Source organism: Mauremys reevesii, linkage group 19 (assembly GCF_016161935.1).
Source record: "Mauremys reevesii isolate NIE-2019 linkage group 19, ASM1616193v1, whole genome shotgun sequence".
NCBI lineage: Eukaryota > Metazoa > Chordata > Testudines > Geoemydidae > Mauremys > Mauremys reevesii.
Window position 1 is genome coordinate 7201031 of NC_052641.1, and position 24059 is coordinate 7225089.

The 24059-nt window shown below is 47.3% G+C and overlaps 1 protein-coding gene and 1 long non-coding RNA gene across 2 annotated transcripts; one reads left to right on the forward strand and one right to left on the reverse strand.

Moving 5' to 3' along the window:
- The first annotated feature begins 2051 nt into the window (after positions 1-2051).
- LOC120386999 (ficolin-2-like) lies at positions 2052-13873 on the forward strand. Its single transcript, XM_039507157.1, has 10 exons — positions 2052-2235; positions 3855-3968; positions 4577-4630; positions 4894-4929; positions 6209-6253; positions 7093-7128; positions 7757-7884; positions 8472-8601; positions 9208-9342; positions 13489-13873. The coding sequence occupies exons 1-10, from the start codon at positions 2154-2156 to the stop codon at positions 13734-13736; spliced, it is 1008 nt and encodes a 335-aa protein (XP_039363091.1). The 5' UTR covers positions 2052-2153; the 3' UTR covers positions 13737-13873.
- On the reverse strand, positions 4852-18130 carry LOC120387002. Its single transcript, XR_005589995.1, has 3 exons — positions 18014-18130; positions 5910-5969; positions 4852-5074 (listed from the first exon to the last, which is right to left on the reverse strand). It is a non-coding gene; the product is annotated as an uncharacterized LOC120387002 (long non-coding RNA).
- Between the last annotated feature and the right edge of the window lie 5929 nt (positions 18131-24059).

A 24059-nucleotide genomic window follows, 5' to 3' on the forward strand; every position in this document is an offset into this window, starting at 1 on the left:
AAACTGTAAATAGGAACATGGTCTTTAATGTCCTGGCCACCCTGTAGTAACAGCCTTAATACCCTCTGTAAAGTCTCACCATTAGCTGTAGCCCGAGAAAATTCTTTCCACTTCCTGTCTGAGGCTGGACAATTCTTTTTTTATCCGTCTGATGTGCACTGTCTGACTCCACCCCCGTTTCTATTACAGTTTTATCAAATGTTCTGGATAATGTGTCCCGTACTTCCTCTCCCACGTGCACTCTTTGTATCAGCCCAAGGGCTGGGCATGTTTTTAAATCCAATGTACATGTTTTATTCCCTTGCACTATCTCAAAGTCCAACAATTCTGTTTGATCTTTTACTGTCACTGCTAGTACACATGTAGGAATGAGTTTTCCCCCATTATAAGCTTTCAGTTTGACCTGTTCGCTCACCATGTTCCCTGAGTTTTTTCCAACCTTTTAAGAGTAATACCTGAAACAACATTCGCTTGAGCATCAGTGCACAATTTGTAGGTTATAAGAGTCCCATTAGTGTCTAAGGAAATTGCCTGTTCATCTCTTCCTTCCTCTTCAGATACAGCTCCCTAGATAGAACTCCTGAGACGTTGCCTGTGCTCTCTTCCTGAATTACTTGCATAAGCATACAGGCTTCGCTTCCTCTTCCACAGTTGCTGAACGTGGTCGCAGACTTTGGCACAATGATTGTATTTCTTACAAATACAGTAATTCCTCACTTAAAGTCGTCCCGGTTAACATTGTTTCATTGGTACGTTGCTGGTCAATTAGGGAACATGCTCCTTTAAAGTTGTGCAATGCTCCACTATTACGTTGTTTGGCTGCCTGCTTTCTCCACAGCTGTCAGCATCCCTATGCCGCCCCCTTCCCCCCAGGGCCTCCCACCTACCGGCAGACTCCGCAGATCAGCGCCTGCTCCCTCCTCCCCCTGCCTCCTGTCGGAGGCAATTAGCTGGCCCCCTCTCCCTCCCCTGCCTCCTGAACACAGCAAACCAGCTGATTGCCCCGGGCAGGAGGGAGGGTGGAGAAGCGAGGATGCAGCATGTGCATAAAGAAATGAACCTCGGCACTGATCTGCCATCAATAGCATCCGCCGTGCAGCAGTCACTGAAAAATCACATGTAAATATAGAAAAATGCAGCAGTGGTATATGAGCAGATATGGCCAGGGCATGCATCACTATTATTTATCATTTCTATGACACAGGCACACAGAGCACTGAGAAAAATTGGGATAATAATTCTTTTCTTCCACCCTTCACTTGCCTTGGCTATTTAATTTGTAAGGTGTTTGAGAAAGAGATGGCTGGAAGTTGAAGCTGGACACATTGAGACTGGAAATGAAGTTGTAAATATTTAACTGTGAGCGTGATTAACTACTGGAGACATTTCCTAAGGTTGTGGTGGATTCTCCATCACTGACCATTTTAAAATCTAGATTGGATGTTTTTCTAAAAGCGCTGCCCTAGAAATTATTTTTGGGAAGTGCTGTGGCCTGTGTTATAGAGGAGGTGAGACAAGATGATCACAATGGTCACTTCTGGTCTTGGAACCTATCCCTCTATTACTGTCTCCTACTATGGGTTTGCACAGAGGGGTCCAATCTGACGCGAGGTCTCTTGTAGCTACTGTCATACAAATAATAACAACAGAGCAGTTGGCTAGTAAATTCACCCAATCCTGCTCTCCTTGTTCACCCAAAGGTTCCCACTGAAGCCAACAGGGGGCTTTGAAGGGAAGGAGAAAGTCAGCTTGGGCTCATTATTTGGCACCGTATTTTAATATTTCAGAAGACACATTCACATGACTTAACTTTGCGAGCAAAGGTTCAGACTGGCTCCATTCAATAATCGTCATTGCACGATACCGTGTTTGCTGTGCGGGGAAGCAACGGCTGCCAGTCCAGTACTGAACATGTCCTATCAGGCCATTTTATCAGCTACAGTTGTGCCCACTGCAGCATAAACATCTCAGTGGAAACTGCTGGAATGTGGAGAGTGGGGAGGAGGCGCTGAGATGCTGGAGGCAGAGAGCTTTATTTGCTGTAGGCTCTTCGTTATTGCATATAAAAGGCTTACAGGGACTGAAATACTAAAGTAGAGGAGGAGGTGGGGAGAAGACAAGTGGAGCTGCCATTGCAGAGCCCAGCACTAGCCATGGGGAGAGCTGCCCAGAAAACCCTCCTCTCTTTACTCTGTCTAGCAGCAGCGGTTTGTCAGGCTCAGGACACCTGCCCAGGTGAGTGAAAGACAATCCTGTTCCCAACTGCGTTTCATAGTGTGGTTCTTGCCAACCTGGACCCTGGGCAACTGGGAACTGTTCAGGAATGTTTCTTGTCCTACATGTCTATAAAGTGCTTTGCCTGCTTATGGTGCTTTTTAAATACTAAAAAGAACAGCTTCTCTGTACAAAATTCCTTTGTAGAAATTACTCGATATTGCAGAAGTGCCCGTCACAGATTAGAGGTGTTCAAAAAAAGGACACAGTTTTTGCAAAAAATGTTCTGAAATTGTTGTCTCTTGTCTTTATTGAGAATCTTCAAAAATTGACTTGACCTCCTCTCCCTCATGTTCATTTATTGTCTTCTAACCTCTCTACACTGCTGCTGGAATCTCTTTCTGTCTAAAGCTCCCATCTCCTCTGCATATTGGGGCCAAAGCATTTCCAATCTGGCGACTGACCGACCCACACAGGCAGATGACCTAAATTCTGGAAAATTAAATCTCAATCTACAAAGCTCAGAGTCAGCCTATGATTTCAGATCCCTCTGCTTTTTAAAATTCACGTTGACCAAATTAAGATGATTATTTGTAAAATCGCAACTGTTGTGTATCTATCACCACAAATCCACTACACAACTCTTTCCATGTCAACACATTCACACTGAGAATCCAGCAGCATTTGAAGTTCATCATGAAATCCTGGAAATCCTTATGCAAGATTTAGTCAAATTTGTGCAGACATCATTCAGGCAAATGGTCTCTTTGAAGGAAATGTGTCGTTTGCTAAATAAGGATTGAATACAGGCTTTGCCATCTTATGCATAAATTAATATATTATTTCAGAGCAGTATTGCTGTCTCGTTTCATCTCCTTACATTCATGATCATTTTGAAAATCATTTGCTATGTACAGTTTATGCCCAAATGTTCCATATTTGGAGGTAGAGTTCCTATGTCACTGGGAATATTAACCATGTCCACCCACATTTTGTTTACCTCAAAAATTTCCACATCAATAGAGCTCAGTGGAGTTAACAGGCATGTCCCTATTTTTCTCCAGTGATGTCCCTATAAATAATTTTAAATCTCACAATGTGTATAATATAGAGAGGGGACTGTTAGGTTAAAAACATATTTAGTTCTTTAAAATGTATTTCCTGAGCTTCTAAGAGCAACTGTTTTTAAAATTATTTTACTTTTGCACAATTTCTTCACTGAATGGCAGCTATTTGTTTCTCCTCTGCGTTTTGTTCCACTTTTGTTTCTCTGTAGTTAATTTTGTTAAAAGATTCTCATGAACTGACACATGCTGCAAGGGTTGGGATGTGTACATCAAAATGAACTTTGCAATGATTTCTTTTAAATACAAATATTTAATCATTTCTTTTTAACTTTTGTTTTCACAATAACTTAAAACAAAGACTAATAGTAATAACCCCCAACTTTTCATATTAGGGCATTGTCTCTGAAATGCTTAAAACTGAAGAAAATGTTGGATTTGTCACTAATAGAGAAAAGAAAACCAAGGAACTATCTAGGCTTTCATTTGCTGGGTTTCTCCCTCTGGATTTCTGCAGAATGCTTCAGATCCTGAGAACCTAACAATCATTGATTATGGGTTCATTTCTTTCCCCAGACGTGAGCTTAGAGGGTTTCAACAGTACCGATAAACTCTCCATTCTCCAAGGCTGCCCTGGATTTCCAGGTGCCACAGGACCCAGAGGAGACTCAGGAAATCCAGGAACGCGAGGTACGTTCTCAGGCACTGAATGGGAATCAGTGATGGCTGGGTACTGAGGTAAATGGGAATTACTTTTGTAATATGCTCAGACTTTGGAGATTCTCCTCAACCCTGATATGAGGAAACTCACATGGCATCTCCCGTATCCTGTGGCAAGGGATTGGAGATGCAGAATAAGCAAGCTCTGAAATATTGTCCATTCCCTTTGGGTTGTCAGCTTGGCAACCAAGTCCTCTGGTTCTTTCCCCATCTCTGTCACTGGCTCGCTGTGTGACCTTAGTCAAATGACTCTCTTTGAGCCTCTGTTTTCTCCTCTGTATAATGGCTATAATGGTCCTTTACCTCCCAGAGATTATCTGAGGCACATTTCATTGATCTGTTCTCACCTGGCAGCAAGATGTGCTTGTCCCTTTGACTTCAATGGGCCTCCATGCAAGAGTCCATGCTAGGGGATCCTGATGTGAGATCAGGGACTTAGCAAGCCAGATGCGGAGACATTATGTGAATTTCGACACAGATGGGTTATTGTAATTCCAGGTTGGGGTGGTGGGTGGGGATTATGTACTCAATATTTGTGCTACCTTGGAAACTATTCAGTCAGTTTTCTGTGTTTGCAGGACAACGGGGACCTCAGGGGATCCCTGGAAAGGCGGGACTAACTGGCTCAAAAGGTAAAGTAACAAAGGGCAGAGAACTGTGTTTTCCTACAGGTGACCTAAGAACAGGAAATAAGTTTTTAATCAAATATCAATTAGAGCTAGTTAGAAAACACCAATTCCTCTAATATCTGGGCTTGAAAAACCACCATAGCTTCCCTTCACTCTATATTTGACAATAAAGGATTTATTATTGCAACAGAACTTCAGTTCTGATCCACTGTCAAGATCTTGGTATCGCTGATCAGTCTTTACTATCTTATTTTTTGTTCAATCAGGAGAAAGAGGTCCTGCTGGCGCCCCTGGAGTGAAAGGTGAGAGACCTCAGATGATTCTTCTCACTGCAGAGCCCTTTATGGTGCTATTCATGGTGATAGAGAAATTGGGAGCAACTATCCAGGCTCTCACCCTGTTTCATTGTACGATTTTTCCTTCCAGCTTCTTGCCAAACAAAAAAAGCTGAAATGAAATTGGTTCCGGTTAAACAAGAAGTGTCCCCTTTTTGTTTTTGTTTAATAGACAAATGACAAAACAAAACGTTTTTCTGAAATGAGGAGTTGGAACATTTCAAAGTTGTGAATAAAATATTAGCCTGAAAAATTTCACCCAGCTCTAATTATAATGTCTGATATGCCACGAGTCCTCTGCAGTGACAGGAAAAAGATCTCAACTGCAGTGGAGACGTAGCCGAAGCCTATTTCATGTCAGCCAATGCAAAAGACAAGATGAGATAAATGCAGTATTACCAGCCCCAAATCTCTGAAAAATTTCTGTCAGGTTCATCACAAATCAGGAGAGTGGTTTTAGAATCATGAGATTATGTAAAAATAATAGATGTGGTCAGGGGCGGCTCTAGGAATCCGGCCGCCCCAAGCACGGTGGCATGCCGCTGGGGGTGCGCTGCCGGTCGCCGGTCCTGCGGCTCCGGGGGACCTCTTGCAGACGTGGCTGCGGAGGGTCCGCTGGTCCCGCGGCTCCAGTGGAGCTTCTGCAGGCATGCCTGCGGGAGGTCCACCCGAGCCGCGGGACCAGCGTACCCTCCGCAGTCATGCCTGCGGGAGGTCCACTGGTCCCGCGGCTCCGGTGGACCTCCCACAGGCATGACTGCAGAAGGTCCACCGGAGCCGCCTGCCGCCCTGCCGGCAAAATGCCGCCCTAAGCGCGCGCTTGGCGTGCTGGGGTCTGGAGCCGGCCCTGGATGTGGTGTTCTTTTCATTTGCCTTTTTGAGTATTTAGGGTGCACTGGGGTCACATTTTGAGGCTTTTGCCATAGCTTTGAGGGTTAGAAGCTTACCTTTTTTTTGAGGCTGATGGCTGTAATTATGTCATATGCACTTGACCCCAGGAGCTTGGGCTTTAAGGAAAAGAATAATTATCATGAGAGTCATGACAAAATCATGAGAGCTGGCAACATACATCACTTAAGTCCCACAAAACGCCAACTTTAACAGATTGTGCAGAGTGTAGGTGGTGCATAGACCTTGAACTAGCCCCTCCACACAATTAAACCCAAGCGATTGTTGTAGTGAGATGTTGAATTATGTAGCTGACCTACAGACAAAACAAGGATTTTATTCTGAGTTCTTTTTTTAGGAGATAAAGGAGCCCTGGGAGCTACGGGAGCCCCTGGAACAGCTGGTGAGACCCTCTGCACTCGCCTTTATACTGAGCACGTCCTTTCAGTTTTATTTTGCAGCACTAACAATTAAGTGGCTTAGAAAGCTTGAATAGTTACCATGTCCACCCCATGTCCACAATATCTATATCAATCCTCCTGTAAGTTTTGGACTCTACAAAAAGAGAAATAGCTCCACCTACAAACACAGGTGCCCATCCATGTGTTGTAATGTCTGGAACAACGCTAGCCAGATGACTTTTGGTATGAGAGGGAATAGTAGAAATGTAAGTGAAATCTGTAGATCTGGATGTGTATCCTAGAGAAGGCTTCTTTCACCTATCCCTCCTTATATTTCATACATACTGGGAGTGGGGAGTATGAACCACAAGAAATGGATCCTATTTATATGTCCCGTTAGAGGAATGACCCCTTTTCTACCAGTACTTTATTTAACTGATATTCTGCCATTGTCACTTGGAATTTTTTTTTTAAAAATATTGAGTCATATTCACAGCTAGTGTAAGCATATGCAGCTCCCCTGACTCGGTGGGCATTGCTTCTAGTTATTGACCAGCAATTAATTTAGTCTATTAAGGACCAATTCTTAGCCGTGCAAGTAGGAGCCTCATGAGAAGGTTACAAAATAGTGTTGGCTACATAATGAGAGCTGTCTCGCTGTAGATGTGTGTGAATCCATTAGCATTTGGTTTTCACAATTAAAAGCCTGTCTAGAGCATTTTCAAGATAACTAATACTTTGCTATCCCAGCTGCTACTGTTGGCCAATTACATAGTTTAAAAGACAGTAAAACATTTTCTGGTTCCATTTCACTTTCTATTGTGTTTCTTTTCATGACCAGTGGAGGAAGACCTGGAAGACATACAGTGTAAGAAAGGTGAGTGTTTCTTATAACCACTAAATGTCATCTCATTCCATCCAGAGACCCAAACATGAAAACCCACTAGAGATAGACCAATTGCAAAAAAATACATCTGTGATTTACCACATTTGCTGTTCTCAAAGTATCCGCAAAGAGACTTGGATCTTTTAAAATGAAGGTGTTTGCTGTTAGCAATTGGCCAGTGAATCTTTCTCCCTCAGCTGATGGGTTCACTTGCAAACAGGTTGAGCTGGTCTCACACTGAACTCAGGGGGTTGGGCAGGTGGTTGTGTCTTTTCCTCTTGAAAACAAACTTCATACAACCACACTGGCACATTGGAGTCTAAATAATTTGGTTTGCTAACTACAGAGAGCATGCCAAGCCTAGATGGGTACATACGCTGATGTTGTGGTAGGTTTCCAAAGATAGAACGCAAAGGGACCACAAACTATTGAAAGGGATACTACCCAATTCCCAAACACTACGGTGGGGAGGAGAGGAGATGGTGGCTCAAAGATTGTTTTCCAGTTACCTAAATCTGCAATTGATCTGAACCTCAGTGCAACAGAAAGCAGCCTGTGAATCCCTGTACAAGGAGAGTTATACAACCAATTTACATATTTCAATTTCTCTTTCAACCAGGAGCAAAGAACTGCAAGGAACTGCTAGCTAGAGGGAACATCATGAGTGGCTGGTACACCATCTACCCCCATGACTGTAACGCCATGACCGTGCTGTGTGATATGGAGACAGATGGTGGAGGATGGATTGTAAGAACTGAGCATAATGAAGCTCATTGGATAATTTTTCTTGTACAACAAACATTTGAGAGGAGAGACCGTTCTAGGGAGCTGAGATGAGGGTTTTGAACCCTGTATGTACCTCACAAACCTTCCAATTTATTATTCTGCTTATTTATATCCCAGTCGTGCCTAGAGAATGTGATGAAGATCAGGGTCCCATTGTGCTGAGTGCTGAACACACACACTGAGAGACAGCCCCTGTCCCTTACAGCTCACAGTCTCCAAAGACAAGGCAGAGAAATGGCCAGACGGAAAGCAGAGGTGATGTGACTTGCCCAAATGGCAGAACTGGGTATAGAACCCAGGTCTCCTGATTGCCAGACCAGTGCTGTAGATTTCAGACCATGTGATCCTTTAATCTAGTGCTGTTGCTGCCAAGATTCAATATGATCCTGTGGGACAAGCCTCCATCTGCGATAGTCATCTGAGGCTGAAATAGATCTGACCCCATTAAATCTCATCCAGTGATTTCCAGTCTCAGAGTTTCTGGTCTCCTGCTCTGGTAGGATGGAAATCAATGTGGGATTTTCCAGCAACCTCCTGTTTCCCTGCAGGTGTTCCAGAGACGTGTGGATGGCTCTGTGGATTTTTACCGTGACTGGAATTCATACAAAAGGGGTTTTGGCAGCCAGCTGTCAGAATTCTGGCTGGGGAACGACAATATCCACCTGTTATCATCCCTTGGTAAAGACATCACTGATGCATTCTTTTCCTTACAGCAACCTTCTCCACCAAGATTTGTTCCCACATTTTAGCCATGTATACAGGGTATAAATTTGTACTATTGATAGAGGTAACCCGTCTGCTCCAGACACCCTTTCCTGTTCCTTACAGCCCAGTCCTGCCACACAAAGCTATTGAAACCAAGAATGCTGTGGTAGCTGGGCTGGCTCCAGTCATGATTCATGGAGCAGCATTTGGTCCTTTGGTGGTTCGCCCACAGTACAGCAATAAGGGATGTTACAGCGTGGATGAGGTCATAGATTCTGAACTACCTTAGCAAAGCATAACACGGAGCAGGTTTTTAATAGGGAGGTTAGGTTGGTGGGCAGAAATTGAATTGATAAAGGTCGATATGAAGATATTGGCTTGATGCGAGAATCAGTGGGTGAGATTCTATGATGTGTGTAATGCAGGAAATTTAAACTAGATGATCATAATGGTCCCAGCATAATAGAGCCTGATTCGTGTTTAGAGTCTTCAGGGGCTTCTGCAATAAAAACAATCAATAATAGTAATGAAAACTAATGGAAGGTGCTGAACATTTTGCTTTCAAATTGTTTTCTATAGGTCCCCAGGAGCTTCGCGTCGATCTCAGAGATTTTGACAACAACTATGAATTTGCTTCCTTCTCGTCATTCAGAGTTGCAGGAGAGACTTCAAAATACACGCTGTTCATTGGACCCTTTGTTAATGGCACTACAGGTAGATTCTCAGCTCATCCTTTTCCCTTTGTGGCAGATGGAAAAATGGAAAGCAAAAGTGATGCAGAGTATTCTATGGCAGAAGCAAAAGGCAATGTAATCTGTGGAAGTGATGTGTCAGGAAACATCAGTTATTCTCCTGCTGAACTATTAAAGGAAAAACACAAGGTTTAGTGACAACAAAACATATAGTATAATATGGATATCCTGCCTTGAGGAGGTCTGAAAGCACAATAATGAGCAGAGGTTGACACAGCTACTGCTGGTTGCTTTCCTAAGTTAGCTCTTAATGCCCCATAGAAATAGCTGAATTAAACTACATAGGCACATCAGGATTGGTACAAGTCATTGAGTGGTTACATATGCCCCATTTCATGCAAACTATGCATCCAGACCCCCGCATAACAGAGACAGAAATAGTTTGTGCCATGCCGAGTCTTCTACACATCACCGCAGGATTGCTTAGGCAGACCCACAAGGCAACTAGGGAGAAGGGCTTTTATCTAGGTTTAAAAGGGGCCAGGGACAAAAGCCAAGAGCTAAGCATAAAAAAGGGCCACCTTAACAGAGGGCCAGATTTTTTTGGGGCGGGGACATGTAGGGTCAGAGGAGGAAGAAGAGAGTAACCAGTAGAGGCATATACTCAAAATCTCAGATACTGATACATAAATGCAAGACGGATGGGGAATAAACAGGAAGAGCTGGAAGGATTAGTACAACAGTAAATTTACTACTTAAGTGGCATCACCGAAACTTGGTGGCATGAGTCTCATTACTGGACTATTGGTATAGTGGGGTACAGCTTGTTTAGGAGGGACAGGCAAGGTAAATGGAAGGAACAGAAAAATCCATAGGAAGGGGTTCTTTACACATATTAGCAGTAAGAGAAAGATGAAAGCAAGTGTAGTTCCTTACTTAACAGGAATGGAGAGCTAGCAACTGATGACATCAAGAAGGCTTGGGTGTTTCATGACTAGTGTGTTTCAATCTTCACTCAAAAGGTTACTGGTGATGACATACTCAACACACTATTAACAACAAGCCCAAATACTGGGGGGAAAAGTTAAAGAATATTTAGATAAGTTAGATATATTCAAGTCGGGAGGGCCTTGCAAAACTCATCCTAAGGGAATAAAATAGCTAGCTGAAACAATCTCAGAACCATTAATAATTATCTGGAGAACTCCTGGAGGATGGGTGAGGTCCCAGAGCACTGGAGAAGGGCAAACATAGTACCTATCTTTAAAAAGAGAAACAAACGGGACCTGGGGAACTTTAAGCCAGTCAGCCTAACTTTGATACCTGGAAAAATACTCACTCAAATTATTAAACAATCAAGTTGTAAACACCTAGAGGACAGTAGGCTTAATTAGCAATATCCACCATGGAGTTCTCATGAACAAATCATGTCAACCCTGCCTAATTTCCTTCTTTGACAGGGTTATTGGCTTAGTGGATAAGGGGAAAGCAGTAGACATGATATATTTTGATTTTAGTAAGACTTTTGACAAAAATCCCACATGGCATTCTCAATAAGCAAGCTAGGGAAATGCAGTTTGGGTGCAATTACTATAAGGTGGGTACACAACTGGTTGAAAGACTGTGCTCAAAGAGTAGTTATCAATGGTAAGCTGGGAGCGTGTATCTAATGGAGTTCTGCAGGGGTCAGTCCTGAGTCTGGTAGTAGTCAATATTTTCATTAACGAGTTGGATAATTGAGTGGAGCATATGCTTATAAATCTGCAGATGGCACCAAGCTGGGAGGGTTTGTAAGCACTTTGGAGGACAGGATTAAAATGCAAAATGACCTTGGCAAATTGGAGAACTGATCTGAATTCAGCAAGATGAAATCCAGCAAAGACAAATGCAAGTGATTCACTTAAGAAAGACTAATCAAATACACAACTTCAGAATGGGGAATAACTGGCTTGGTGGTAGTACTGCTGAAAAAGAATTGGGGTTTAGAGTGGATCTCAAATTGAATATGAGTCAACAATGTGATGTAGTTTAACAAAAAGCTAATACCATTCTGGGTGTGTTTCCAAGACTGTGGCATGTAAGGAACAGTAGATACTTGTCCTGGTCTACTCAGCAGAGGTGAGGCCTCACAGAGAGAACAGTGTCCAATTCTGGGCACCACACTTTAGGAATGATGTGGACAAACCTGAAGACAGTTCTAAAGAGAGCAAGAAAAATGATAAAAGGTTTAGAAAACCTGACCTATGAGGAAAAGTTAAAAAACCTGGTGGGTGGGGGTAGGGAGAATCTGGTAACAGTCTTCAAATATGTTAAGGACTGTTATAAAGAGATATACCTATCTCATAGAACTGGAAGGGACCTTGAAAGGTCATTGAGTCCAGTCCCGTGCCTTCACTAGCAGGATCCAAGACAATTATGATCAATGTTCATTGAAGGTATAACAAGAAGTGACCAGCTTAATCTGTGATAAGGAGATCTAGGTTAGATATTAGAATTACATTTCTAAGTATAAGGGTTGTTAAGCTCTAGAATAGGCTTCTAACAGAGGTTGTGAAATCTGCATCAATGGAAGCTTTAAAGAACAGGTTAAGCAAACACCTGGCAGGGATGCTCTAGATTTACTTGGTGCTGCCTCAGCCTAGAGGGTTGCACTTGATGACTGCTCAAGGTCCCTTCCAGAGAGACATTTCTGTGATTCTATGATCCTGAATCTACAGCAGGCTCCAGGCTAAGCTATTAGGTTAGGAGCACATTGGGATCACGTTACACCATCACAATGGTGGAAACTGATTTCAGGATGCCCAAGGACTGAGCACATTGTCGGCAATGAGTTACTCTGGATTTATAGTGGTGTAACTGAGATGAGACTATAATTTTTTGGCATCCTTTCATCTACGAGAGATGGTGGGAATTGCAGCCTATGATATAGATGGTTTGCAATGTCTCATGTCACTGTATAGTCCACTACAAGATTTGCATGATCTTTGGTAGTTTTTGCAAATGTATCTATCTTGGTTGGGAGCTGCTTGCTTCCTATGGGCTCTTTTCTCTTCAAGCTGTAGGAGCCAGCTTCTGTCATGGACTTTGAAACCCTGATGGAAACAGTGGCGCCACTTGTTATGATCACTTGCCAAGATTCCTCATAGGTCAGGTTTAACTCCAATTCTTTCATATCTCGTTTGCTTATCTTTATAGCGAAGCTTGGGACGTCCTGTTGTTTTTGTTCCCTCTGATAGCTCCCCTTATAGCATGTCCTTGGGTATGCGTCCATCTTCCAACCTACTCAGATGGCCCAGCCAGTGCAGTCATCTTTGCTTGTCATACTTGGTAAATTTGCCCTTCGAAGAACCTTTGCATTGGCGAATTTATCTTCCCATTTGGTGTTGAGTATGCAGCGTAAACAGCATAAGTGGAAACTGTTTAACCTTTTCTCCTGATGAGCATAAGTTGTCCATGTTTCCCCACCATACATGAGAGTGCTGAGGAAGCAGGTTTGATACATTAGCATTTTGGTCTTGATGGTCAGCTGTGAGTTGTTCCATGCTCTTTTAGTTAGTCTGCTGAAGGTGGTGGCAGACTTTCCAATGGAAACATTTCGTTCTTCATCCAGTGAGAGGTTTGTGGTCACTGTAGAACCTAAATAGCTGAACTTTTTGGATGACTTCTAGCTGGTTGGCATTTAAGGTGATTGAAGGATCTTCTGAACCCCCCTGTCCTAATATAACCATTTTCTTGATGCTGATGGTGAGAGCAAATGCCTGACAGGTACTTTAAAGGCTGTCCATGAGTTCTTCATAGATCTTCATTGTGGGGTCTGAGGGAAGCATCATCAGCGAATAGAAGTTCCCTGATTAGCACCTTTTTGACTTTGGTCTTTGACTTAAGTCATGACAGGCTGAAGAGTTTCCTATGTGATCTTGTGTGGAGATACAGTCAGAATATGGCCTGATGAAAAATGTCCCTCTCTGGAAATAGAACTGCAGTCTCTCTCCTGACCCCAGGGAGATTTCTGCTGCCTGGTAAAGGGAGAAATTTAGAAACCCCACTCCAGAATCACCAGGCTGTGAGAACTGAACTGTAAAAATGTAAAAAATAAACAATAAGAGATTATCTCACCGACCTTGTGTCTGTAAAAACATGTAATAAATAAACCCAATTGTTTCCACAGGGGATTCCTTAACTAACCACAACGGCATGATGTTTTCAACCCACGACCAGGACAATGACATAGCTGAGATTAACTGTGCTGTAGCCTATAAAGGGGCCTGGTGGTACCGAGGATGTCATTCGGCCAACCTGAATGGATTATATCTGAAAGGAGCCCATGAAAGCTATGCTGATGGGGTGAACTGGCAGACAGGCAAAGGGTACTCGTATTCCTACAAGAGGGCAGAGATGAAAATGAGGCCCGTGTAGCTAATCAGGGAGGAAATTGTAATAATTATACTTAGCTCTTATAAAGCAATAATAGGCCTGTCATAATGAACATTAATCTGCAGATGACAATAAAGATCTTTTCTTTATCCACCAGCCATGAGGGTGCAGACATCATTGTACACACTTACCCAGCGCAGTGCACAAGGACTAGAGCTGGTAAAAAAACCCATAAGAATAGTTTTGTGGGGAAAAGATTGAATTTTAACGTGGTTTGCAGTTCAAACCACTTGATTCGCTTGATTCCATTCCCAGAAGCACCACAGACAGCTCCTACCGCTGCCATGCAATTCTTCCTGTGGTGTTAGTGACTCACTACCCTCAGATGCTGCCTCTGCCTCTGGAGAACCTTCCCCTCTGTCAATAAAGCAAAGGCTGCTCAATGAGTTCACGTCTCAGATTTGTTTGTACACACAAGCCAGTTCAATAGCATTAAAGCCCAAATGTGCCTGGCCCTGCGTTGTGAACACTGTGGGCAGAGTGCACCCTGGGCAGTGGGCACATTATTGGTCTGGCTCCCCTGGGGAGTACAAGAGAGGGGTGCTCCCTCTGCCAGCAGTGCTGTGGCTGCAGAAGGGACATGTCTAAATAGGGTGATGGTGCAAACAGAAGAGCACTGAGACGATCTCAGGCTAAACCTGCACTAGAAAGTCCCATCGCTCAGCCCATGCCTGCTCGTGCCTTGTGAGGCAGAACAGGCCACAATCTCCCCTCTTTGTGCTGGTATGAGTCCCAGTGGAAGATTTAACAACCAGCAAGTCCCACCCACTCCCCCATCTCCCTCTCCCTGTGCTGGGGCAGAGGAACAAAAAGATGGACCTCGGTGCACTCTGCCCATCAATTCTGAAGCACTTAGAGGAGAAGAAAGTGATCAGGAACAGTCAGCATGGATTCACCAAGGGCAAGTGATGCCCGACTAACCTAATTGCTTTCTATGAGGAGATAACTGGCTCTGTGGATGAGGGGAAAGGAGTAGATGTTTTATTCCTTGACTTTAGCAAAGCTTTTGATACGGTCTCCCACAGTATTCTTGCCAGCAAGTTCAAGAAGTATGGGCTGGATGAATGGACTATAGGATGGATAGAAAGCTGGCTAGATCGTCGGGCTCAATGGGTGGTGATTGATGGCTCCATGTTTATTTGGTAGCCGGTTTCAGGTGGAGTGCCCCAAGGGTTGGTCCTGGGGCTGGTTTTGTTCAATATTTTCATTAATGATCTGGAGGACGGCGTGGACTGCACCCTCAGCAAGTTTGCAGCTGACACTAAACTGGGAGGAGTGGTAGATACGCTGGAGGGTAGGGATAGGATACAGAGGGACCTAGACAAATTAGAGGACTGGGCCAAAAGAAACCTGATGAGGTTCAACAAGGACAAGTGCAGAGTCCTGCACTTAGGACGGAAGAATCCCACACATAGCTACAGACTAGGGACCGAGTGGCTAGGCAGCAGTTCTGCAAAAAAGGACCTAGGGGTTACAGTGGATGAGAAGCTGGATATGAGTCAACAGCGTGCCCTTGTTGCCAAGAAGGCTAACGGCATTTTGGGCTGTATAAGTAGGGGCATTGCCAGCAGATCAAAGGACATGATCATTCCCTTCTATTTGACATTGGAGAGGCCTCATCTGGAGTACTGTGTCCAGTTTTGGGCCCCACACTACAAGAAGGACGTGGAAAAATTGGAAAGAGTCCAGTGGAGGGTAACAAAAATGATTAGGGGGCTGGAGCACATGACTTATGAGGAGGGGCTGAGGGAACTGGGATTGTTTAGTCTGCAGAAGAGAAGTATGAGGGGGGGATTTGATAGCTGCTTTCAACTACCTGAAAAGGAGTTCCAAAGAGGATGGATCTAGACTGTTCTCAGTGGTACCTGATGGCAGAACAAGGAGCAATGGTCTCAAGTTGCAGTTGGGGAGGTTTAAGTTGGCTATTAGGAAAAACTTTTTACTAGGAGGGTGGTGAAGCACTGGAATGGGTTACCTAGGGAGGTGGTGGAATCTCCTTCCTTAGAGGTTTTTAAGGTCAGGCTTGACAGAGCCCTGGCTGGGATGATTTAGTTGGGGATTGGTCCTGCTTTGAGCAGTGGGTTGGACTAGATACCTCCCGAGGTCCCTTCCAACCCTGATATTCTATGATTCTATTCTATGATTCTAAGTCCCACGTTCTCACTTCCCTCACTCACCCCCTCCCATCTCTGCCTCTGCACCTCTTGCTCTGCTCCCACCCGGTTCCATGCCCTGCACCAGCACTGCTGCTGCAAAAACCATCACCACTGCTCTTGCCAAAGCCAGACCTGCTGCTGGGGGGGTCAGAGCCGCAAACCACAGCTGCTGCTGCCAGCAGAGTTGGAGTCGGAGCTTCTAGGAGGCAGCGGGAGGGGAGGGAAATGAAGGCTCTGCCATGTGCGGTCCCATTCACCAGAGTGCACGGCAGAGCCATCCTTTTGGAGTCCCCCCTCCTTGGACAAACTCAAATGTGGGCTGTGGGGCTCAGCATGGCTCTTCCTAGGAGTTCCAGCCGCCATGCTTTCCCCACCCCATATTATCTCTGGGGTGTGGGTGGGGGATGGGAGGCTCTGTCCTCCCACTGTGCCTCCCCTTGGCATGTTCAGTCACTCTCCCTGGCAGCCAGGCCGGGTGGAGAGCGGGATGGAACCACTTCTCACGCCGGCTGAAGCTGGCCGCTCCAGGTCGCTATTCCATGCAGCACAGCAGCTGCCTGAGAGAGCTTGGCTGGGCAGGTGGCAGCAGCGGCGGGTTCCCCCCTGCCCAGGCCCTGCTGCCAGCGACAGGCGCCAAGCATGCCGGGTGGGCAGGCGCAGCAGGAGGACAGGGCCCTTCTCCCCCATCACTCGGCAGGCCAGGCGGGGGAGGGGGGCACTTGGCCTCACATGAGCCCCCTACATATCGCCGCTGCTTCCAGGGGACCCAGAGCCACCTGCCCTGCAAGGCCTTTGAAAACGCCACAGCGTCTGGGCATGCCCAGCAATGGCTGCTGCGAGTAGACGTTTCCTTTCCCATCCTGCAGGGGGCCGCAGCCTCTGGGTATGCGCCAGTGCCGGCGGAGCTGCTGGTGGGATGTGTTGTGTCTAGAGCCTTCTCATGGGTGGGACACTGAGAGGTATGTGTCTGCCTGCTGTGGCCTCTCCCCAGCCCCACCCCAGCTTTGCTTATTTCTGCTAGCTTCTGCACAGAAAATCAACTTTTTTTTTTTTAGGTTTTCCCCCCACAATCAAGGATAAATTAAGCAGCACAAAAATACACTTCATTTAGGCCTACGCTGCCAGCTTAGTTATTGTCATTCTGGATGGGGTCTGAAAATGAAAGCCATAAATAAAAAGACAGGTCTGATTTTAGAGAACAAAAAGACAGTGATGTTTTGTATTTTCAAACGGCCTCCAAAGCTCCTAAGAAGCAGAAACTATCATTTTCTAAACTGCATGATCAATCCCTGGAGTCTAAAGTAGAAATGTGTGAGCTGCATCTCAATTCAGGGCAGATGAATCTGTCATTGTGGAAAGGTTTAAGTGAGGAAAACAATTTGTGCGATACCACACAAGTTGCTGCTGTGGTAGTAGCTGATATGTCCAGAGAAACTTTGCTTGAAACTAGCACACCAGAAGACCAGATGAGCTACAAACCAAAAAAGTGAGAGATCCCATAAATGATCTTACAATCAAATAAAACCCAAAGACCCTGTAGATGATGGGTTCTCAACCTTTTTCTTTCTGAGCCCCCCCCCCCCCGCCCCATGCTTTGAAAACTCCATGGTCCACCTGTACCAGAACAATTGTTTTTCTGCATATAAAATCTATGGCTGGCATTAAGGGGTAGGAAGCAAGGCAATTGCCCGGGGGCCCACACCAAGGGAGGCACCACAAAACGAAGTTGCTCAGGATTCAGTTTCAGCTCCAGCTGCTGGAGCTCAGGGTCCCGGGCTGCAGTCCTGCACAGTGAGGCTCCAGCCTGCTGCCCTGGGCCCTAGCGAGTCTAACGCCAGCCATGTTGGCGGAACCCCCAAAACCAGCTCGCAGTCCCCCAGGGGCCCAGCCAGACCCCTGGTTGAGAACCACTGCTGTAGATGACCTTGAAAGGAGCAAAACCTAAGATCTTATCGATGAGTAAGTCAGTAATGAAGCAGACCAGAGGAATCTTCCTGTTAAAATAGGTTTGAAGGTCCCAACTGACAAAACACACTTTCAAGATTCAGTTTTATCAATGAAAGTGAGATGCCAAATGGCTAGTTTCATGTTTTTTTTACAAACCTCCATTTTTCATGGCAGGAAGGGAACCTGCCTTAGCCCTGCTGCACACTGCTGGCCGGGAGCCTCCTGAGGTAAGCGGGGTTAGGTGGCTCCGCGCGCTTCCCCCTCCATGCACTGCTCCCAGAAGCAGCCAGCATGTCCCTGCGGCTCCTGGGGAGGGAAGGGGGTTCCGTACGCAGCCCCTGACTGCAGGCACCGCCCCCACAGTTCCCATTGGCCACAGTTCCCAGCCAATGGAAGCTGCAGAATTGGCGCTCGGGCAATGCAGGGAGACCCCTGCCCCCACCCTCCTCCAAGGGCCACAGGGACATGTTGTGTCACCTTCATGTGTGTAAGAGCAAGTGGACTCTTAAAAATCTCTGGGGCCCTGCACTTCCCTGATATGCAGGGAGCTCCCACGAGGGCAGGGCTCCACGCTGCCTCAAATTTAAGGGAGCAGGGCAGGGCCTGTACAGAACGGAGCTCATAGAATCAAAGCAACAAATACCATATCTCTGATTATTTTTTTCTCAAGCCAATTATTTAAATTTGTTTCCATCAAACTGTGGAACATTATCAGACATGAGAACTGCCCCTGGGTCCCTATCCGACTGTGACCTCAGATCAGACGTGGCGACCTGCTGAATTTAAGCATATTAGTCAGTGGAGAAAAATAAACTGATCAGGATTCCCTCAGTGTAGTGAGGCGGTGCGGCTCCCCACCGCCCCAGAGGAGGAAGAGCCCATCCGGAGGCCAGAGTAGGCGGAGCTAGGGAGCTGTGAGCCCACCCCTCAGAAGGTCAGGCAGCGACCCGGATCTATAAAGGCCGGCCCTCAAAGGTCAGTAGGATCCCAGCTGCCGGAGAGAGCAGACGTCCCTAGTGGAGCCCGCGACTGGGAAGCTCCCATGGCCCGAAGCGGTCGCCCAGACTGGCCGGGCCTACCCTGCGCCGGCTATACGGAGGAGTTGCCAGACCTGCCCCGCGCCCACTATACGGAGGAGTTGCCAGACCTGCCCCGCGCCTGTTACCCGGAGAAGTTGCTGGACCTGCCCTGCGCCGGCTATCCGGAGGAGTTGCCAGACCTGCCCCGCGCCCGCTATACGGAGGAGTTGCCGGACATGCCCTGCACCCGCTATCCGAAAGAGTTGCCGGACCTTCCCCGCGCCCGCTATCCGGAGGAGTTGCTGGACCTGCCCCGCGCCCGTTACCCGGAGGAGTTGCCGGACCTGCCGACCAACCCCTGCCCCGACGAACCCATGCTCCTGGATCCCCCAGAGACCAACACTAGGACCCAGGTCGGGCCCAAGGGGGAGTGTGGAAGTAGCCCGGGGGCAGCCGATCCCAGTCTGGCTGCAGCACTGCCAGAGCCCATGTCGGTGTGTTGCGGCCAGGATCCCCACTGACTAAGCAGCGGGTCTTCTGCTGCTGCTAGGGCCCCGGGCTGGGACGCAGTGGAGTGGGAGGGCCTGCCTCCCCCCGCCACCCCACTCCTGGGTGGCATCTCCCCTTCTCCCTGGCCTGAGGAGGCTGGAGCCTGTTGTTACTGCTCAGCCCTGCCTGAAGGCCTGAGCCTCTGACCCAGTGTTTGTTGCCCTGCCCTGACCTAGGGCCGGGCTAACCGCATTTCAGCCGGCTACAGCAAGGGCTACCGAGGGAGACCGCCTGGCCAGACTAATTCCCCAGAACTAACGGGGGGTAGTGAGCCGGTGTGGCTCCCCCCGCCCCGGAGAGGGTTGAGACCCGGTGAACTCTTGTATACGTGGTACCAGAAGTGGGGATTTGATCCCTTGACCCCTGTGAGAAGGGGCCGGAGTGGGAGAGCCACCCCCAGAGAACAATGGAGATGGAGTGACTGTTTAAGCTGCTGATGGAGAGTCCAGAGTGGCAGCAGGCCACCCAACTCCAGCAGCAGCAGCGGCTCATTCAGCAGGTCGGAGCCCAGCTGCAACAGCTGGTGACAGCATTATCACACACCGTAGACCCGCAGCCAGGGGATGGGCTTGGTCACCACGCCCGGCCACCCCAGTGCGACTAACCAAGATGGGTCCCAACGATGACCCTGAGGCATTCTTGGTAACGTTCGAACGGGTGGCACTGGTTGCTGGGTGGCCCCTGGACCAATGGGCCACCCTTTTGGCCCCATACCTACCAGGGACTGCCCAGATGGCATCCTGGGGCTGGCAATGGAAGAGGCAAGGGATTATAGCCGGGTATATCCTGGATGCCTAAGATGTCAGCCCAGAGAGTTTTCAGCAGCGGTTCCGGAGCCAGATGTACCCCACGGGTACCAGACCCCAGCTGGTGGCCCAAGCCCTGAAGGAAGCATGTAAGCAGTGGCTATGGCCAGAGACGAGGACGGCAGAGGAGGTTACAGAGCAAATCATCCTGGAACAGTTTGTGCACATCCTCCCGGCCCGAGGATGGGCCTGGGTGCTCCGCCATCAGCCAGCGACATTAGCTGCGGCCATCACGCTGATGGAGGACTTTCCCGCGGCCGAAACGCACGTGGGGCCCGCCTTCCCAACTCAAACCCCCAGACCCAAACGCCCTAATGCTGAAAGAAAAGGGGATGCCCCGACCAGGCCGCGGAGCCTTGGCTGCGGGCAGGAGGCCTGCTCGGGACCTCGGCTCAGATGTACGGAACCTTCCCCTTGGCCTGGACCGGTGCCCCCCGTGCCGAGTGTAACGAGGGTCCACCGGAGTCCCCCTAGGAGTCCGAGGGGAGCCCCCTCCTGGGGTGGTCGCTCTGAACTTGGACCCTGTTTCCGGTGTGGGAAATCAGGATACTTGCAGCGGGACTGCACGGAAATGGACTGCAGCTTCGGGCAGGTCTGTGCAGGGGACACCAGGGCTCAGCTACCACAGGCTCCCAAGATCACGGTCCCGGTAGTGGTTGGGGACCATGCCACCCAGGCTTTGATCGACTCTGGCTGCGGCCAGACACTGAATCGCCAGGCTTTGGGACCCTGGGCGGACCCCCACCTGGGAACAATTCACCTGCAATGCATCCATGGGGATGTCCGGCCTTACCCTAATGCTTTGGTCCTGTTAACAGTGGCTGGTGTCACCCGACGAATCGTTGTTGGCTTAGCCCCTCGACTTGCGTACCCGGGTGATCCTGGGGCGGGACTGGCCCACCTTTGAGGAGGTCCTCCGGTCGACCCCGGCACTGGAGGGGCAGTGCCAGGAGGCCCTATCGGAAGAGGAGTGCGGGACCCCAGGAACCAAAGCAGGAACCGAAGAAACTGATAATCCACTGCTGGGGCACGCAGTCAAATCCCTCCTCCATACTGATTTTTGCCATGACCAGAGAGCTGACCCTACCCTTAGCCAGGCCTATGAACAGCTAGCGGCAGTTGATGGGACCATCATTGACCCCCAGCGCGCAACCCAGTGGCCCCACTTCGAACTATGCCGGGACTGCCTTTACCGGATTGACCATGACCCCTGCACGAAGGAACCCCAAACACAGCTGCTGGTACCACGGTGTCACCTAGGTGACCTATCGACAGCAACTCAAGAGACTGGAGAGGTACCACCAACAACGCCTCCGGAAGATCCTTCACATCGAGTGAGAAGATCACTGTGTTAACACCAGCATCCTCACTGAAGCCAATGCGAATAACAATCCACCATCAAAACGTTGTTTTTACCAGCATAGGTAACTAAACCCATGACAATTTCATACCATGCTCTTAACTGTTCATTGTGTAAAAACCTGGGATCTTTTTTCTTTTTCGTTGGTATTTTTGACACATTTAACACATTTTAACAGTTTTGTCTCTGATTGTTCATTTGTGGCCAATACAGACTTTCTCTGGCTCTGTATTTACCTTTTGCCATACCCAAGTATCCTTCCTATATACTAGTGAGCATGTCAGCTTGTAACATCTTAGGTACTACTCTCCTACTTCCTCTAAACAACATGCCATCAATAACAGATCGTTCTGCTTTAAACTGTAAATAGGGACATGGTATGTAATGTCCTGGCCACCCTGTAGTAACAGCCTTAATACCCTCTGTAAAGTCTCACCATTAGCTGTAGCCCGAGAAAATTCTTTCCACTTCCTGTCTGAGGCTGGACAATTCTTTTTTTATCTGTCTGATGTGCACTGTCTGACTCCACCCCCGTTTCTATTACAGGTTTATCAGATGTTCTGGATAATGTGTCCCGTACTTCCTCTCCCACGTGCACTCTTTGTATCAGCCCAAGGGCTGGGCATGTTTTTAAATCCAATGTACATGTTTTATTCCCTTGCACTATCTCAAAGTCCAACAATTCTGTTTGATCTTTTACTGTCACTGCTAGTACACATGTAGGAATGAGTTTTCCCCCATTATAAGCTTTCAGTTTGACCTGTTCGCTCACCATGTTCCCTGAGTTTTTTCCAACCTTTTAACAGTAATACCTGAAACAACATTCGCTTGAGCATCAGTGCACAATTTGTAGGTTATAAGAGTCCCATTAGTGTCTAAGGAAATTGCCCGTTCATCTCTTCCTTCCTCTTCAGATACAGCTCCCTAGATAGAACTCCTGAGACGTTGCCTGTGCTCTCTTCCTGAATTGCATAAGCATACAGACTTCGCTTCCTCTTCCGCAGTTGCTGAACGTGATCGCAGACTTTGGCACAATGATTGTATTTCTTACAAATACAGTAATTCCTCACTTAAAGTCATCCCGGTTAACATTGTTTCATTGTTACGTTGCTGATCAATTAGGGAACATGCTCCTTTAAAGTTGTGCAATGCTCCACTATTACGTTGTTTGGCTGCCTGCTTTCTCCACAGTTGTCAGCATCCCTATGCCGCCCCCTTCCCCCCAGGGCCTCCCACCTACCGGCACAGACTCCGCAGATCAGCGCCTGCTCCCTCCTCCCCCTGCCTCCTGTCGGAGGCAATTAGCTGGCTTGCAGTGTTTAGGAGGGAGTGGGGAGGAGGGAGGACTCAGTGCGCAGGCACCCTCTCCCTCCCCTGCCTCCTGAACACAGCAAACCAGCTGATTGCCCCGGGCAGGAGGGAGGGTGGAGAAGCGAGGACGCAGCATGCGCATAAAGAAATGAACCTCGGCAGTGGTCTGCCATCAATAGCATCCGCCGTGCAGCAGTCACTGAAAAATCACATGTAAATATAGAAAAATGCAGCAGTGGTATATGAGCAGATATGGCCAGGGCATGCATCATTATTATTTATCATTTCTATGACACAGGCACACAGAGCACTGAAAAAAATTGGGATAATAATTCTTTTCTTCCACCCTTCACTTGCCTTGGCTATTTAATTTGTAAGGTGTTTGGGAAAGAGATGGCTGGAAGTTGAAGCTGGACACATTGAAACTGGAAATGAAGTTGTAAATATTTAACGGTGAGCGTGATTAACCACTGGAGCCAATTCCCAAGGTTGTGGTGGATTCTCCATCACTGACCATTTTAAAATCTAGATTGGATGTTTTTCTAAAAGCTCTGCCCTAGGAATTATTTTTGGGAAGTGCTGTGGCCTGTGTTATAGAGGAGGTCAGACTAGATGATCACAATGGTCACTTCTGGTCTTGGAACCTATCCCTCTATTACTGTCTCCTACTATGGGTTTGCACAGAGGGGTCCAATCTGACGCGAGGTCTCTTGTAGCTACTGTCATACAAATAATAACAACAGAGCAGTTGGCTAGTAAATTCACCCAATCCTGCTCTCCTTGTTCACCCAAAGGTTCCCACTGAAGCCAACAGGGGGCTTTGAAGGGAAGGAGAAAGTCAGCTTGGGCTCATTATTTGGCACCGTATTTTAATATTTCAGAAGACACATTCACATGACTTAACTTTGCGAGCAAAGGTTCAGACTGGCTCCATTCAATAATCATCATTGCACGATACCGTGTTTGCTGTGCGGGGAAGCAACAGCTGCCAGTCCAGTACTGAACATGTCCTATCAGGCCATTTTATCAGCTATGATTGTGACCACTGCAGCATAAACATCTCAGTGGAAACTGCTGGAATGTGGAGAGTGGGAAGGAGGCGCTGAGATGCCGGAGGCAGAGAGCTTTATTTGCTGTAGGCTCTTCGTTATTGCATA